Here is an 18,886-nt window from a genome sequence, read left to right as displayed (position 1 = left end):
TTTTCTTGCGATTATAGAGTTCTTTATTATTTTTTCTTTTTAATACGTTACCCGAATCAGTATATCGCAAAGTAGTGGAGGAGAGCTTCGCAGTCTCACTTGAACGACTCTGCTTGACTTCCCTGCACGCTATCCCCTGCCTGTCGTAAGAGGCGACAAAAAGGTACCCCAAGGGCTCTGAACTTTGGAAAGTGGGTTAGCGAGCACGGGGTCCTTATCCAAGTCCTGGAATTGCTTCCACTTACTTGTGCCAGGCTCCTCAATTACGTCTATCCTATCCGACCTCCGTTGGTCAACTCTTGTTCTTTTCCGACCCCGAGGCTATTAGGTCTCCGAGGGCAAGGGAGTGTTTAATTTTCACGCCCTTCATGGTCCCTGTCTTTCTTTGGTCGATATCTTCATTTTTCGGATCCCTTCCGTTTATCTCCCTGAGTAGTGTTATATAGAGGATGCTTGCTTAGGTGTAATTCCTCTTAAAACAGTAATCACCACTACCACCACCACCACTTCCCTGCCAAGTGTATTCGCTCTCTCGCTTCACTGTGACGTAAGAATGCTACGTAAGCTGCCCGCATTCACGTCAGGCCAGCCCAGCCGCACTGGGCTAGCCACAACGGGCGTTCACCTGAGCACCTCTGTTGTAACTGGCGCCTTCAGCTATCACATAGGCTGCTCACTATCACGCTGTTTCATAATACGACCACATAAAAAGAAAAGAAAATGTGAAGGAGTATACGCCTGGGACCCATAAAACTGAATGTGCTTCTTAAACGATTCTTACGCGATTCACACAACAACAACAACAACAACAACAACGGAAATGGTCATTTTTCGTTACAAATGAGAGCCGCGAGGGAGGAATTTCGAAACGACTAAAGTAAACTTACCACTTACGTAAAATATTGTATTCATACCACGGTGAATTTACTTATTTGAAATTAAGAATAAATAATAATGGTATCAATATTTATTGCCTTTCTTTTACTGATGACCTCGTTCTCCTTACTTCTTCTCCTGAGCTGTATAGATGCGCAGTTAAGATTGGCCTCAAAGTCTCCTACACCAAACCCCACTTCATTTCTAACATCAGGCATGTTCCAACACATATTTGACTACCAATGGTAGAATTTTCAAAGTGAAAAGATCCAAGTACTTCGGCGAATTGTTTGAATGCAAAATTTTTGAGAAGTTCGCCGTCTTAACACATGTCAATAAGTCTGAAACAGCCTTCCGACTCACTAAAAACATATATAACATAAGTCCATAATTGTCGAAATGTAGACATTAGACATTATCAAACTGTAATTAGATCTGAAGCATTGTATGCAGCCGAACACACAGCCGATTTGAACAACTGGCAATTAAGGAAAGGAGGATTATCCAAAACATTCTTCGCCCCAACCTCAAAGGTGGTGTCTACAGACTTTGGAGCAACTTGTAAATATACATCCACACCGAAAATATATCAAGAGTAATCCGGAAAAGAAGGATAACGTTTAGATTTCCAGCTGAAAGAATCTGTAAACGTTTGTTATCCTAATACAGAAACAGACATTCAGCTCCCAGCACCACTCAAACAAGAACTTAGACAGGTTCACCAGTAAGAAGTCCCAACTCAACTGAAGCATGTCCATTCTGATGCATGGAAGAAAGCAAGCTCAGAAAGGATGGAAACCTGGTGGGCGTGCAAGAAGACAAACAGCTGACTCGCAATATTTAGTGGTCTAACGATGAAAAAGAAAAAAAACAACTGAAACGTCACCATGGAATAAGCCACGTTTAACTCATGCAGTGACGGTTCTTGTTTCATGGTGTGTGTTTTGCCATAAATGTTGTAAGAGATGTGTACATGGAGTTACGTTGTAATAAAACATCAAAATTAATGTCCAGCTCCATGGCTAAATAGTTAGCGTGGTGGCCTATGGTCCCGGGTTCGATTCCTGGCAGGATCGAGAATTTCAACCATCATTGGTCAATTTGTGTGGCACGGGGGCTGGGTGTATTTGTTGTCTTCATCATCACTTCATCCTCATCACGACGCGCAGGTCACCTACGGGTCAAATCGAAAGACCTGCACCTGGCGAGACGAACATGCCCTCGGACATTCCCGGCACTAAAAGCCCTACGCCATTTCTTTTATCAAAATTAATGTTATTTGAAGCAGTGAACAGTCCACTAAGCTACCAGAGTCATAAGCATGATCCGGTCCTCTGATCCTGGATTAAGGAGGATAATGTGAAAATTTTGATATGCTGTGATATGTGCGATTTTTATCTGTCGGAAATGGATTAACCTCTACGTTAATCAACATGGTGATGGCAGACTTTTAGCTGGGAATGCAATGACACCATTTCAAGAATAAATGTTGTGTTCGCTGATTCATAATCTCTCCGATTATCGGTGTTTACCTCACTTTGAAGTGGAGATCAACCAATCTGTTATTAGGCTGTCACTTTTATTTTGTCTCCATTTAGAAAATGCACGTCTTTGCTCTCATTCGTATGTAAATTTGTGTTCAAGTTGTTAGTACTCTTCCGCGCCATGGTAAAAGAGTTTGCTCCTGTCATAGTGAACAGAATTGAAAACAAAGAAACAAAACAGCCAACCCTTAGCATACACAGAGCCTATTACAAGTATTGGCCTGCTGTGCAGTTAGATGGCCAGCGGATATAGCAGTGACATGCAGCTGCATTGTTTTACTTCCATGAACAGGTCCTTCACCTCGCATGTGGGACAGACCTTCAGTTGGTCTCATGAGAGTGGGTAAATTCCGTTCCAGGTGCCAGTCTTGGACTAAAATCATTGAAAGAGTCAGGATTCGAATCTGTAGTTTTTATGTAAGAGGCTGGCACGTTATACCGAAACTACAGTGTGGCAATTACGGAATGAGAAAACGAAGTATCCCTGTAATTTTGTTAGCTATCAGAAAGCAGAGCAAATCTTCTACACACACAGTTTTCTACTTTCTTGTTTTTACTCGATAAGAAAGTTCTGCGTTGATGTTCGTTGTATGTCAGAAAACTAACTCAACACACAAGTACACTGACTGACAGTGACAATGCAACACCAAGGAGGAGTGGTTCGAAAGGGATGAAAGTTGGGGAAAAAACAGAGACGGCACGGAAGAATAATTGATGTTTATTTCAAACCGATATGTAGGTTACACAATGCGCACGGCATCGACTCAGTAGGATGTAGGACCACCGCGAGCGGCGATGCACGCAGAAACACGTCGAGGTACAGAGTCAATAAGAGTGCGGATGGTGTCCTGAGGGATGGTTCTCCATTCTCTGTCAACCAGTTGCCACAGTTGGTCGTCCGTACGAGGCTGGGGCAGAGTTTGCAAACGCCGTCCAATGAGATCCCACACGTGTTCGATTGGTGAGAGATCCGGAGAGTACGCTGGCCACGGAAGCATCTGTACACCTCGTAGAGCCTGTTGGGAGATGCGAGCAGTGTGTGGGCGGGCATTATCCTGCTGAAACAGAGCATTGGGCAGCCCCCGAAGGTACGGGAGTGCCACCGGCCGCAGCACATGCTGCACATGCTGCACGTAGCGGTGGGCATTTAACGTGCCTTGAATACGCACTAGAGGTGACGTGGAATCATACGCAATAGCGCCCCAAACCATGATGCCGCGTTGTCTAGCGGTAGGGCGCTCCACAGTTACTGCCGGATTTGACCTTACTCCACGCCGACGCCACACTCGTCTGCGGTGACTATCACTGACAGAACAGAAGCGTGACTCATCGGAGAACACGACGTTCCGCCATTCCCTCATCCAAGTCGCTCTAGCCCGGCACCATGCCAGGCGTGCACGTCTATGCTGTGGAGTCAATGGTAGTCTTCTGAGCGGACGCCGGGAGTGCAGGCCTCCTTCAACCAATCGACGGGAAATTGTTCTGGTCGATATTGGAACAGCCAGGGTGTCTTGCACATGCTGAAGAATGGCGGTTGACGTGGCGTGCGGGGCTGCCACCGCTTGGCGGCGGATGCGCCGATCCTCGCGTGCTGACGTCACTCGGGCTGCGCCTGGACCCCTCGCACGTGCCACATGTCCCTGCATGACTGTCGGCTGAGAAATCACGGTACGAAGTGGGCCATTCGCCAGCGCCGTGTCCCATTTATCGTTCGCTACGTGCGCAGCACAGCGGCGCATTTCACATCATGAGCATACCTCAGTGACGTCAGTCTACCCTGCAATTGGCATAAAGTTCTGACCACTCCTTCTTGGTGTTGCATTTGCTCTGTCAGTCAGTGTATCTAGGATGAAAATTATACTTTATTTAATGACCTCTGTGTTCTACATGGGGCACGTAGTTGGCGCGCCTGCGGTCTAAGTGAAAACGACGATCTCAGTTTTGTTTGGACTACGATTAAACGCCAGGTGCTGAAGTTCTACCATCAATTACTTCCTTTGAGAGTCAAGTATAGTTTATTTTTATATTCAATCATCATCAGTGCCTGTTCAACTAGTAGTATTATTAATTTACTATACAGATATAGTTTAGCGAATCATTGGTGTTAATATGATGTAATGGTATTGAGGTAAAGTAAGAGTGAAACACCGAAAGTAAGATAATGAAACCCTTTTGTGTTCCATCAAATCAATTCCAGGTTGCAGGTGGTGGAAGAAGTTCTTGGTCCCTATTGAATCATTTACACTGAAATGTCACGCATCTCCGATCACTATGGTGTGTGCATAGACTTTCCTGTAGGTGCATTCACGCAGTACACGAAGTTTTACTCACATACCAGGTTTCTCATATAAACTCAGACCGAACGCACGGTGTTCGTAATCTGCCCTACGGCAGCTGCCTCAGCCGAATTATGACGCGCGCGGCCGCCCTGCTTTAAGCGTGTATAAAATTTTATACGAAGGCTGCCCTTATCGAAGATGCTGGAAGCGTCATCCTTCCTGTGTTGTACAGGCACTGAATCTGGTAACCACATTCTGGCTGACTTTAGTGAGTTCTGCGTCTGTAATATTTCTGATTTCATTCGTAATATTTCCTTCCAGTTCCTTAAATGTGTGAGGATTTGTTTAATACACTTTTTACTTCAGTTTACCTCACAAGTAAAAATCACGTACTGTTAGATATGGATAACGAGGGGGAAACAGACCAGCACAAGATTGTAAGAAGGGAATCTTCTGCTCTAAGCATGAGCAGGGGCTGAATCTTGTTGAAACCATCCACGCGATTTTTCTTGTTGCTTTAACTATGGAAGAACGGCCTCAAAATGTCATCTTGGTACCTCTCTGCATTTACTGTCGTCTCGAAGAAAATAGGCCCGTTTATTCGTCTAGCACTAATAGCACACCAAATACCAATCTTCTCGTCAAAATGATGGACTTCATAAAAAAACATTAGGATTTTCTGTAAACCAATATTGAGAGTTATGACTGTTCACACGGCCAATAAGATGAATCCAGAACTTGTACATACGATAATACGGTGTTGCAATGATAACTTTCTCACCATGTTAACAGCTAACAAGGGGAGGTCACGATGTCCGCATCACCGATTTTGTTCAAACTTTGTAGGTTGTTAGTACTACATCACCAAAACACACTCGCAAAGTAGTAGCGCGCAACTCTAAAAAGAATTTCGAAAAAAGCGATTTTGAAAATGGCGTAAAATGTTACGGGAGGTTTAGCAAGCCGGGTACCATCAAGCTAGTGACCGTGGCGAGGTGGTCGGGTGGTCAAGGTTCTCCATTTCAGTTATGAAGATGGTGAGTTCGTGTCACGCTGTTACCAGTTATTTACGCTCCCCCTTTCCCATATTTTTCATCTAGAACCTGTGACAATAAAGTTCGGTGAATGAAGTCAGAACGGTCGTTCAGGCATTCACCGGTGACACACAACCCTGCACCTGAGTAGCAACAGGTTTTGACCACCTGCTCCCAACGTTGTTCAGTTGATCATCCTGTGTGTACCGTGTAAGACCTTTTTGACACAGTGCGTGTTAAGTGCGTTGTTTCTGAACGGCGAACAGGAACATGAACTACAAAAAGATCAATGTTCACTTTTGTCTTAAGCTTGGCAAGACGCAGAAAGAAACACATGCGATACTGGTACGTGTTTATCGAGATCAAGCACTGTCCTTGAAGTGTTCGAGGAAGCCGGGAAAGTGTTTCCGACAACCCCCGTAGCGGAAGACCGGCGACTGCCGTCAGTGAGGAAACATTGAGAAGGTGAGGACATTAATCACGAACGATCGGCGATTAACTGTGCGCATGATAGCGGATGATCTGCAAATTAACCGTGAATCCGTGCGACGAATCGTTACCCAGAAGTTAGGGAAGTGGAAAACATGTTCTCTTCTTGTGCCACATCACTTGACTGACGATCAGAAGCAGGTATGTTTAGAGGCTTCACAGGATTTTGTCGAAACGGCGGATGCGACACCAAATTTCTTGATCTGTATTGTCACTGAGGATGCAACCTGGTGTTTCAGGTACGACCCTGAAACGAAACGGCAAAGCATGGAATGGCGTTCTCCGGGATCCCCTCGTCGGAAAAAGTTCAGAGCCGAAAAGTCACGCATCAAACTCGCTTTGAAAGGAAAGAGATTTGACGATACTCCTGATATCCCATAAAACGTGACGAGGCTTTTGAACACCATCTCAAAGGAAGCCTTCTTGCAAAGTTTCCAGGAAATGTATAGCCGATCTCAGCAATGCATAGTTATGGGAGGGGACTATTTCGAAGGACAGTAAGGTCACTGTCGTGCATTGTTCATCTATGTTGATAGTACAGGACTATTCACCGAACTTTATTGTCACAGGTTGTATTGCAAATTTATTTACTTATATCACTGTCAAAATAGATTTAAATATTTTCTTTCCCAATAATTCGGCCTCTTCTGTAATCTCTGCAGAGTCGCCGGGATCCAGCAAGAGATTTATACAAAGAAGGTGCCCGACGTAAGCCATGGCCCTTTTCAACTATTTATTTGTTCTTTGCTCTCCCGGGAACTCGTTTGCACTTTGCGTACTTTCACATTCAAAAACACTTCCGGTCGAACATAATTCAACATGCGAGATCTCCATGCCGATCGAACTTATGATGAGCACGTCTGGTTACATCGCACACAAATGTTACAAAAGGCAATGCGGTCAGACAGTGACTAATTGGAAATGTCAGAAAAAAATTAAGACGAGCGTGACTCGAACTTGCCAGCTTCATAACTGAAGTGAAGAATCTTAAACACTCGACCACTGCGCCACAGTCTTTAGCTTGATGGTAGCTGGCATGCTAATCATCTCGTAACTTTTCTCGAATTTTTCAAAATCGCTTTTTTTTCGGAAAATTTTGAGAGTTGCTCGCTACTACTTTGCCAGTGTGTTTTTGTGATTTAGTACTACCAACCTACAAAGTTTGAACAAAATCGGTGATGCGGACAATGTGACCTTCCCTTGTAAGATTCAGACTGGAGACTGCTTGCCAGGTCAAACACGTGCAGGCTGCTTGCAAGGTCGAGAACTATGCGTGGGCCTCCCATACTGAAGCTGTCGTAGTCTAGAGTACAATCACCGTGCATTCGGTCATGTTTTAAAGGAGACACCCTGTATAAATCAGGCATTTTATCCGTTATCTTATAACTGGTATTCTGTCAAATGTCTCAGTCTTTTCTAATCTTAATGTTCAGATGCCTGTAGTTATATTCAGTTTATTGGTATAACTCTGTTTGTACAAGTTTGGATGCTAGAATGCCTTGGGCAAGAAAATCGTATATTTTCCAAAGCACCCTTGGTGCTCGAAAAACCATGAAATCTCGCTTGGGAGAATCTTTTAAACAAACGGAGTTGTATAGGCAAGAAGGAGACGATTGCTGTGGTGCAGTGGGAGGGATTGAGGCTCCATAGGAATCTCATTTCCGCCGATAATTAAACGCAGAGCGTCATGCCATTGTAAGATATGCAGGATCAATGGAACGCACCGTACATTTGCATGAATAGTCCGGATGCTGAAGTATCACTGAGATCATTTGAGACGCCTAATATTAGAAGTCAGAATACACAACCTTATATAGCGCCAAGAGTCTAAGATACATCTCGTGCGCGTAGAGGCGCGCGGCTGTGAGCTTGCATCCGGGAGACAGTAGGTTCGAATCCCACTGTCGGCAGCCCTGAAGATGGTTTTCCGTGGTTTCCCATTTTCACACCAGGCAAATGCTGGGGCTGTACCTTAATTAAGGCCACGGCCGCTTCCTTCCAACTCCTAGGCCTTTCCTATCCCATCGTCGCTATAAGACCTATCTGTGTCGGTGCGACGTAAAGCCCCTAGCAAAAAAAAAAAAGATACATCTCAAGAACGCAATGTGCGTCTGAGTGAGCAGATCGAATACCAAGTAGATTTGAGACAATTTGAAATACCTCAGCAATCTCAAATACGTCGACGTGAGGACATGCAACATTAAGGGTGTTAATGACTTTTTTAGATTCGCATGCAAAGAAATGAAGAACCCCGGCCCTAAACAGACCAGTCAGGTACTTTTGAGTTAACATTTTTTTTTTACTATTTGCTTTACATCGCACCGACACAGACAGGTCTTATGGCGACGATGGAACAGGAAAGGCCTAGGAGTGGGAAGGAAGCGGCAGTGGCCTTACTTAAGGTACAGCCCCAGCACTTGCCTGGTGTGAAAATGAGAAACCACGGAAAACCATCTTCAGGGCTGCCGACAGTGGGGTTCGAACCCACTATCTCCCGGATGAAAGCTCACAGCTGCGCGACCCTAACCGCACGGTCAACTCGTCCGGTAGTTTAAGTCAAGAATGTACCTCAAAATTCTGAGTCTGGCTAATTATTAAGGTATAGATGACACGTCCTAAAAAGTATATTTGTTTTATGCGTTCGTGCATTATATTTTGCTTATTTCTTGTCACATTTAGTGAATCACATATTCTTTGTATTTTTTATTATTTAAAAATCTGCATGTAATTGTTCGGATTACCTAGTTGAATAAACGAAAACTCTCTCCCCAGTTCGTAGTGATCCGTGATTGGGAGCAGATAAGATTCTATTCATTCATTTATGTATTAATTTTCATTCAATCATACGTAAAACGTTAAATTACATGTGTCAAAGAAAATAGTCTAGAGCGTGCGGTTTATTTTAACTAAATGTTATACACTACAATTAAAAAATTCACATACATATCACGAAGAGGTTTTCAATTTTAATGAAAACGTTGTGTTTATACTTACGAAAGTCACGTAAAACAAGCAAGAGCTGTATAACAGGGCGAGACATTGCAAGTGACGTACATAAATATTCAGAAACAAATCTTTTGAAGATGTAGAATAACGATTCAGCACTGAGGCCTTCTGTTCAAAGGGCCCCGGGTTCGATTACCGACCGAGTCGGGGATTTTAATTGCATGTGATTCATTCTTCTGGCTCAGGGACTGGCTATTTGTGTTTGTCCCAACATTCTCCTCTTCTTATTCAGACAACATACTGCACTACCAACCACCAAAGAAAAATACAATTTCTCGCCCTGTTACACAGGTCAGGAAGGGCATCCATCCACAAAAATGGCCAAATCCACATGTGTGCCACAATTCACCGCCGTGACCCCGCTAGGTTTGGAAAAAGTGGTAGAATAATAATAATAATAATAATAATAATAATAATAATAATAATAATAATAATAATAATGTATGTTCCCCTTCACTAGTTGTAGCTGAGGGCCGTGCAAGCAGCTGCTAGGCTGCACCATACTCTGCTGCTTTACCAGCCTGAGCTGGAGCACAGCTCATTGAGCCGAATTGGGCCACCTTTGGTTTACAGAATAGTAAAATATTCGCATGAGAATTGCTCTTAATGAAAATAAACTTCTTCCTGGACAAATAAATGAAATATTAATGCAAAAGTATTTGGAGATATTGCCTCCGAAACAATAAGTAAATCTTGCAGGTGGACCAATGGGATGATAATCTTTCCGTAGGAATGCTGGCCGTGTTCTAAAACAAAGCCCATAGCAATAGCTCCTACAGATGTTTATCCTCAATATGTTGATATTACTTAATTCTTAAACCTACACGAGCATAACTGTGGACAATATTTAGTATTCTATTCAATTCAATTCAATTCAATTCAACCAGTTAATCTCTACTGATCTGCATTTAGGGCAGTCGCCCAGGTGGCAGATTCCCTCTCTATTGTTTTTCTAGTCCTTTCTTGAGTGATTGCGAAGAAACTGGAAATTTATTGAAGACCTCCCTTGGTAAGTTATTCCAGTCCCTAACTCATCTTCCTATAAACGAATATTTTCCCCAATTATTCCTCTTGAATTCCAACTTTCCCTTCATATTGTGATCTTTCCTACTTTTAAAGACACCACTCAAACTTACTCGTCTACTTATATCAATCCAAGCCATCTCCCCACGGATAGCTCCGAACATACTCTTTAGTCTAGTACAGGGCCTCTCAGGGTGCATGCGCGTGGTGCATGCACTGTGCACGGTGCAAAAGACGACTTCGCTTGGTTGACCAGAGTGCAGACCCCCCACTCCTCTATCCCTACACCTGTCTCCCCGTTCGGCCTGTCTCCGCGTTCCTCACCTTCACTGCTGTTTCTCTCCCACTGCGAAATGTTTACGTGTGGTGAGCGGAGACGCACAGTTGTATGGGACAAGGTTACCAGTGTTATTAAAAAAGTTAAAAAAGTGAATTAGAAATACACATGTATGTTTGAGAGGAATGTAAACATAATTTTTTAAAAAAATGCAGAACCTGTAACCAACATGAAAATGCTACAGTACTGGAACAAACCTCATTTGTGGATATAGAATGCTCTTCTTTAAGCTGTTTCAACTTCCTTAATTCTTTCTCTCTGATGTCTCCTATGATTTCACAATAATTTTCCGAATGTAGTCTGTTGTAGTGTCTTTCAATAGACGATTTTCTTACGCACGTAATTATCGTCCCACAGATTAAGCATTTGGCGTTATCTTCACGACAAACAAACAAACAAAAAAAATACGAAAGTTCCCAGTTCGATTGAAATGGACTTTCGGAAGTCTTTGCTTTCTTCGAAACAGGTTGCTCCATTATTTTGTAGTCGTGCGCTTATCTATTTCACTGATAAACACGTCGTCTACCATCAAACGCTTCGTCGCTCTCAGCACACTACACCATCCGAGTCAAGCCGAGTTGAGGCGAAGCGTACCGATGCACAGTGCACAGAGCCTATGCACCTCGCTCTGCACGCGTGAGAGTTTGGGCGTTTGAGAGGCCCTGGTCTAGTAGCTCGCCTCCTTTCTCCCAAGTCTTCCCAGCCCAAATTTTGCAACAATTTTGTAACGCTACTTTCTTTTGTAGGAAATCACCCTGTACAAATCGCGCTGCTTTTCTTTGGATTTTTCCTGTTCTTGAATCAAGTTATCCTGGTAATGGTCCATTACACTATTATTTGGAGCTCCAAAATGAGTACTTAACGTCCACACCTCTCACAGCAACAGCAAATCAATTGTGAAAATATGCTATTACTAGATAGGCCTACAGCATAATCTACGGACTACAAGAAACAAAGCAGTTTCTGAAAACTTACATGATGATGATGTTTGCTGTTTAAACGGGCCTAACAGCTAGGTCATCGACTCCTAATAGTACGAGGTGCACCGAAATGACACGACGATTAAAACTTCATAATTCATATACTGACTAGGATCTGAAACGAATGATGATGAGAAAATGACCATGAATCCAAAACAGTCCGTGGATCCAATTCACAAGTTCTTATTTTCAGAGATGATGCTTGTTTTCCAGAGTGGTCCAAGATCTAGGTAACCCCCTTCCCCCAAATATTAATCAACCGAGCTCGATAGCTGCAGTCGCTTAAATGCGGCCAGTATCCAGTAATCAGGAGATAGTGGGTTCGAGCTCTGAATATGGTTTTCCGTGGTTTCCCCATTTTCACACCAGGCAAATACCGGGGCTGTATCTTAATTAAGGTCACGACCGCTTTGTTCCAATTCCTAGGCCTTTCCTATCCCATTTTCGCCATAAGAACTATCTGTGTCGGTGCGACTTAAAGCAAATAGCATATATATATATATATATTAATCACTGGTAAAACAGAACCATGGTTTTCCTCACATAGTGGAAATAACCTTAGGCCATATGTACTCATGGTGTTACTTATATAATGGCACTAATCATAGGCAACGTAGACCCACGGTATCTGCATTTAGGGCAGTAGCCCAGGTGGCAGGTTTCATATCTGTGGTTTTCCTAGCCTTTTATTAAGTGATTGCAAAGAAATTGGAAATTTATTGAACATCTTCCTTGGTAAGTTTTTCCAGTCCCTAACTCCCCTTCGTATAAACGAATATTTGCCCCCCAGTTTGTACTCTTGTCACCTTGCTTGAAGATGTTTCAAATCCATTTACCTACTCCGCTATTGGTCTCTAATTGAGTAATTCCTGAAATTTAGTATTGGATATCGTGTTAGATCACTATATCCCCAGTATGTTCCTTAAACAGCGGTTGAAGAAGGTCTGCACTTTTTCTTCATTACGGTGACACCCACAGGCAACAGAAATCCATGGTGTCCCTCAAAAAATGCTACTAATCATGGGTGCCAGCCAGTCCCGTGGTGATTCTCACATAGTGGTACTAATCATAGGCAACGTAGTCCCATGGTGGTTCTCACAATGTGATACAGCTCATACGTAATGCAGGTTCACTCTGAATACAGTGAAACCGACCGGTGGAATGCACATGATGACACTTATGACAAGCAACGCCAAAACCCGTAGTGTTCCTCGCATAATGGTACTGCTCCTATGTAACGTAGATCCACTGTTTTCCTCGCAAGGTGGTTCTAGTCGCACGTAACGTCGACCCATGGTGTTTCGCGCGTAACGGTACAAATCACAAGTGGTCTCATGGTTCTAATGTCATCATCGCTTGGTCGACCCTTTTAGTCGCCACTTACGACAGGTAGATGCCGTGGTGTATTCTTCGTCTGCGTCCTCCACCAAGAGCGAGAGGAAAATTACATACTATTTATATAACAGTGCAACTTATTGATTTTTAAGAAAATGGAGATGAAGAGAACTTGTTAAATCTACAGGTAACACTCCTTAAAGAATACACTTTAAACCATTTTAACACATGCTTGCAAAACCCTCTGGACAAAAATAGGAACGACAAACCAGAACTGCCAATCCTTTAAAATTGACGCGTTAAAAATATTCCCAAATGGAAATCATGTTAGTTGATGGGTACGCATGTACGACTTAATCATGAATTTGAAAAACAGAAGAGTAAATGTATGCGATGCATTAAACAAATACTGAATATTTGTCTTACCTGTTCAGCATGTACACGAAGTTAAAGATGCAGTTGAAGACGGCCATAAAGAGATCCGCCACACTCAGATTCACCAAGAAGTAGTTTGTAACAGTGCGCATTCGACGGTGAGCTGAAACAGGAAAGGAGAGGATATAAATACCCTAGTCCTGGGTCAAAGGCAAACCCTCAATATGATATTTTCATCCTACCTCTTTTTTTTTTTTTTTTTTTTTTTTTTTTTTTTTTGCTAGTTGCTTTACGTCGCACCGACACAGATAGGTCTTATGGCGACGATGGGATAGGAAAGGGCTTGGAATGGGAAGGAAGCGGCCGTGGCCTTAATTAAGGTACAGCCCCAGCACTTGCCTGGTGTGAAAATGGGAAACCACGGAACATCCAACCTTTTAGAAAAGTGAAATGTTCTATTCGCACTTACATTAGTCGTATACGAATGTGAACTCAACCACAGCAGAAGATTATGTTATTTATGCATATCTGCTACGAATTCGTAATCGAAAAGAAGCTGAAACTTAATTAATTAATGAATTGCTACATTTTAAAGAAGTTTTGTCATTTATATAGCCAGATTGGAATAATTAAAATATTACAAAAATAATCAGAAAATATGTACCTACTCCTTTTATATCATGATCATCATCATAAAAAAGTAATTGTGATGTACTGTACAGGGGCTGCCTGGCCGAAGCGGTAGAGGCGTGCTCGGTTCGCCCGAAAGGACGTGGGTTCGTATCCCCGCCAGGAAGGCGTAAAATTTAAGAAAGGAGATTTCCAATTCCGGAGGTGCATATGGCCCTGAGGTGCACTCAGCATAGATCAAAAATGCGTACCAGCTTAATTCCTGAGGGCAAAGGCGGCCGGGCGTAGAGCTAACCACTTTACCCCATCACGCGCCGCGGTTAACAATGATGGAAGCCTTTACCTTCCACTCATCCAAGGACCTTCATGGCCTGTACTGAGGTGTCTGTTTTTTTGATGTACAGTACACAATATGAAACATTACAGAGTTAGCTATGCATTTTCATTTCTGCCAATTTGATTCATATTTAAATGAAACCATCATTAAAGGAATCTACACGGGAAAACATAGAGGTGAAACATAGAAAACAGTTGGCAAGATCCACCTCTGGTAATATAAAGTACGGCTAGAAGAAGTTTGTTACAGTCATCGGTCAGATCATTGTCTTTGACAGTGTAAAAAGGACTGAGGAACTATGATGATGATGATGATGATGATGATTAATAGTAATAATAATTTTACTTGGTTTTCCTTCCCACTAACTATTTTTACGGTTTTCGGAGACTCCAAAGTGCCGGAATTTAGTTCTGCAGGAGTTCTTTACGTGCCAGTAAAACGACCAACACGAGACGGACGTATTTGAGCACCTTCAAATACCACCGGACTTAGCCAGAATCGAACCAGTTAAGTTATGATCAGAAGGACAGTGCCCCAACTGTCTGAAACACTCAGCCCGGGAATAATAATAATAATAATAAATAATAATAATAACATTCCTAGCGGAACATAGGTCATCCACATGGAGTTAACATCGCACTCCGTTCTTCGCCAGTTCTGTCGCCTCTTGCCAGGTTGTGTTCATGGCTGCAAGTTCCCGGTCTCCAGATCTTTTCAATGTCATCTGCAGTCTTGTCTCCTTCGGCCTTGTGGATTCTACTCCAAAGGTTGATTCGCAATTGATCTTTCGCCTTGCCATAGGATGTTTTCAATCTATTTCCAGTTTCTCTTCTCGACCTACTCAGCTACTGGTCTCTGATTGTCTTTTTCCCAAAATTTAGTTTTGGATATTATGTTCCTCAAACAGCTGTTCAAGGAGGTCTGATTTTTTTCTTGAAATCTTTGGTCACCTATGATTCACACCCAATATTAGCATCGACTTAACACTGCTCTTAAATATCTAGAGCTTAGGGTTACGATGAGGTTGTCCAGATCTCCGGGAAAGTCTCAGCTGTGTGAGGGACCCTCGTGCCTTATTGATGAAGCTCTGAACGTCCAACAAATCCCCATCATCTTATATTAGTAGCAACGTAGCAGGACATATCCACGTCTCAATATTGTGCCTGTCCAGCAAAATCTTTTCTGAAGATCTTGGATGGACTCGAATTTACTTGGTATTTCTATGATTAACCTTGAATTCTGGTTGTTCTGGTTTCCAGTTTTGATGACAATTACTTGGAATTCTTCGGCAAGCAGACCTAAATCGTCTGCACAATCCATGTACTCAAGACAAGAAGCTTGACTTCATTGAATTCTCTGTTGATTCATCTTGCTTTTCTTCACAACAATATTGAGCATCATCATAAAAGACCGGAGGAAGAAGGCAAAACACTTGTTACTCCAGTTTTCACACCGAAATCCTCTGATTGCAAATTCCGATGTTCGACTTCATTGTTGTTACCGCAGAACAGCTTGATATGCTTCTATGATATTCTGAAACTCTTTATAGCCTTCCCATCTGGCTCCGTTTGACGGTGTGAACGCCTCCTCAGAATCCAAAAAACCCAGGTACAAAGATGCTGGGAAATAAACGAACTGTCCTGTGATGATTCTAGGGATGTTGGTATAGTCTACGCATCATATTCCTTTGATTTAAACCTACTTGTTCCACTCGTAGTTGTTCATCATTTGATATTTTGATGTGTTTCAGAATTATCCTTGACAGAACTTTCCTAAGGATAGACAGCAGACCTATACTTCTCCGGTTGTTACATTCTGACATATACCCTTTCTTGGAAACCTTTACTAAGATCCATTCGTTTTAAACTTCTAGAAGTTCTTCCTCAAATCAGGTCACTCTCTGGAAGATGTTTTAATAAGGTCACCATGTTTACAAAAATCATTTTTCATTCCTTCAACAGGGATGATGTCTAAACGGAGAGCTTCCTCTTTTTTTCTAGTTGCTGAATGCCATTGGCTGCTTCGACTTTCGATGGTGATAGAAGGGATATCCGAGATTCTGGCTGTAGGTCCTACCCTTTGTCACCTTCAAGATCATCATCATCATCATCATCATCATCATCATCATCGCTTTCAGCAAAATTATTGAGAAACTCATGTCGTCTCCATCTAGGAAGTGCGTTCAATTTCGGATGAAAGGACGTAACACTGTTTTCAATAAATTACCTGTGTGCCGGGATGAGTAGCTCCGAGGCTACAGCGTTTGATTTCTGAGCCCAATTCGCTGGGTTTGTACGTGGTTCTGTTCAGTGATATTTGAAGGTACTCAAATACACCACTCTAACGTTGGGATATTTACACTAATGCTACAGGACATAAATTCCAGCACCTCAGCGTGTTATTTTAGTCGTTTGGGACATCATTTTTCGTTGTAAATATTCTCAAATTTCGTGGGAGTTTCTGTAACCTGTGAAAGTTTGTATATCGACCGTTTATGGAATAAATGGTTTTTGGCAATGTTGTCTAGAAGACGTATAAAATAATATAGGTAGATGCGAAATGAGTGTGATTAAGTTAATGAGATAATCACAAGAAAAGTATTTTTCTAATGAGATTACAGGATTGAATCCTGGTACGGCACAATATTCGAGACTTTCAAACTTAATATTTGCTCCGAAAGTTAGTGTAAAATCATTGAAAATCATTAAGATATTATTTCTCGCAACATCACCCTAAACAATACGCATAATTATGGAAACCCAGAACCACTGAAAATATCGTTTGTAGGCATCTAGGCGATGCAGGTTATAACTAAATCATATCCTGTTGGATATGTAGTCAAATCACAGTATTCATTTCTATTATATATATTTGACCACTGAAAAATAGTTCACTTAAAGCATATCAGGTAATTACATATATACAGCACTTGTATTCAACCAACAAGATACCAGTGGTTTGCTACAGTTTTCAACTGAAAGTTATCATTTAAAATTTTAGATGTTAGAGAGTCCACTTTCGGCTGAACCTGTAAAATATACTCTCAGTTCGAACGACAAACGGTTATCGAGGAATGATAATTTATTTTCTAATTCTACACTAATTTGAATGCCATATAATTGGAATGCTTTAAAACACTTTCTTATTTTAACATCTAGGATGTAGAAGGGATAAACCTGTGATATGCTGACTTCGTTCTTTCTACAGTATTGAATGTTCAAAAGTATTCCTTATGTAACATCTAGGATATAGAAGACGATTCTAATTCAGGGGAATTATGTCATGGGATCTTAGCAATGGGTCCTCTATTCGTGATAAAATGACTGTACTCACGAAAGTCCAACAATGCAGCCGTCTTCATTGTAACACTATGTATTTGCATAAACCTTTACAGATCAAAGGGAAGTTGCCTAAACAAAGATATTTTGAATGTAAACGTTTCTACCGAATATTGTGCATATGTATTGTTGTTCTAAAACATTTACTATAAAATAGTAATATGGTAGAGTCTGATTATGTTCTTTCATGAACGAAATCTTCCATTCTGTTATTCATTTTCTTCTTCTCCTGGTATATTCCGGTTTTATTTAATATTGCATTAATTACGGACATAATTTAAAACGCAGAGGGTATGCAGAAATATATACCAAGTGCAATTTCGACTTGTTCAAAACCCTGTATGTATATTTGGTCACTCAGTTACATATATATTGGCTTTCAAAAAAATTGCCTTTGCATTGTAACTAAAGCTTAAGAAAGGTCAGAAACATGTTTCCAGATCGAATTTCTAAATAATTGACACTAACAGTATACAAAAATGTAAAAAAGAAAAACTTAAAATTGCTTCGTCGTATGAAGATCCCAATATGTCTAATATTACATAATTAATATTCAGATTCTGCTAACTATAAATGGTCCGTTTTATTTCAGTGACAAAAATTGCATATGAAGAATGTACTTCATAACATTATCAGCAAAATTGAATTAAAATGAAACTGTCCAATGGGCTTTGGATTTCATTTCTGTCAACCACTGTATGCTTTACATTGTGTAAACTATGTTATCTTCTTGTACTCACTCTAAGTGACATTTAATGTACGTACGTTACGAGCGAGTCCATCTGTAAAGGAGACATTAACGCAGCCATTTCACGTATTATACTAACATATTGCGATATTTCGACCGTCAAACCTGCAGCGTTTTGACAACTACAATGCTCCTGTTGTCATTTATAATCAGAGAGTAACTCGTCCAAATCTGCACTAATTCTATCAATAGAAAAAGTTCGTGAATTAGTATTACGAGGCTACTCTCAGGAGCCACTCATATACATTTTAGTAATTATTTAATTATTATGAGGCATATATCCTAAAAATTACCGTAAGATGCTAGCTTATCAGCAGAGAATGCGGTATTGAAGGTGAGTATCAAAGGCCTATACTGGTAATGTTAAATTGATCAGATTTCCATCCTGGTTTCTCTGGAACTCTTCAAGTTAATAAGACGACATTTTGATAGGACATAGATTCATATAAAATAAATTTACTTATCTACTTCCTTGGTTCTACTAGAAATAAAAATATAGATGCTTCAAATCAAGTTCTTACATTTTTTATTTATTTATTTTTTAACAATATTTAT

General features: G+C 41.4%; 1 protein-coding gene across 1 annotated transcript in view; it reads right to left on the bottom strand.

Annotated features, from left to right (window-relative positions):
* Nucleotides 1–18,886, bottom strand: part of LOC136879328 (tachykinin-like peptides receptor 86C) — a 1,256,628-nt gene that overhangs the window by 855,220 nt on the left and 382,522 nt on the right. Inside the window, exon 3 of the mRNA XM_068229069.1 lies at nucleotides 13,330–13,441. Coding sequence (XP_068085170.1) covers nucleotides 13,330–13,441 — 112 coding nt within the window. The remainder of the gene's footprint in view (nucleotides 1–13,329; nucleotides 13,442–18,886) is intronic.

This window comes from Anabrus simplex, chromosome 8 (genome assembly GCF_040414725.1).
Source record: "Anabrus simplex isolate iqAnaSimp1 chromosome 8, ASM4041472v1, whole genome shotgun sequence".
Taxonomy (NCBI): Eukaryota; Metazoa; Arthropoda; class Insecta; order Orthoptera; family Tettigoniidae; genus Anabrus; species Anabrus simplex.
Note: the sequence above shows the minus strand (reverse complement) of the source record. Positions and strands in the feature narration are given on the sequence as shown.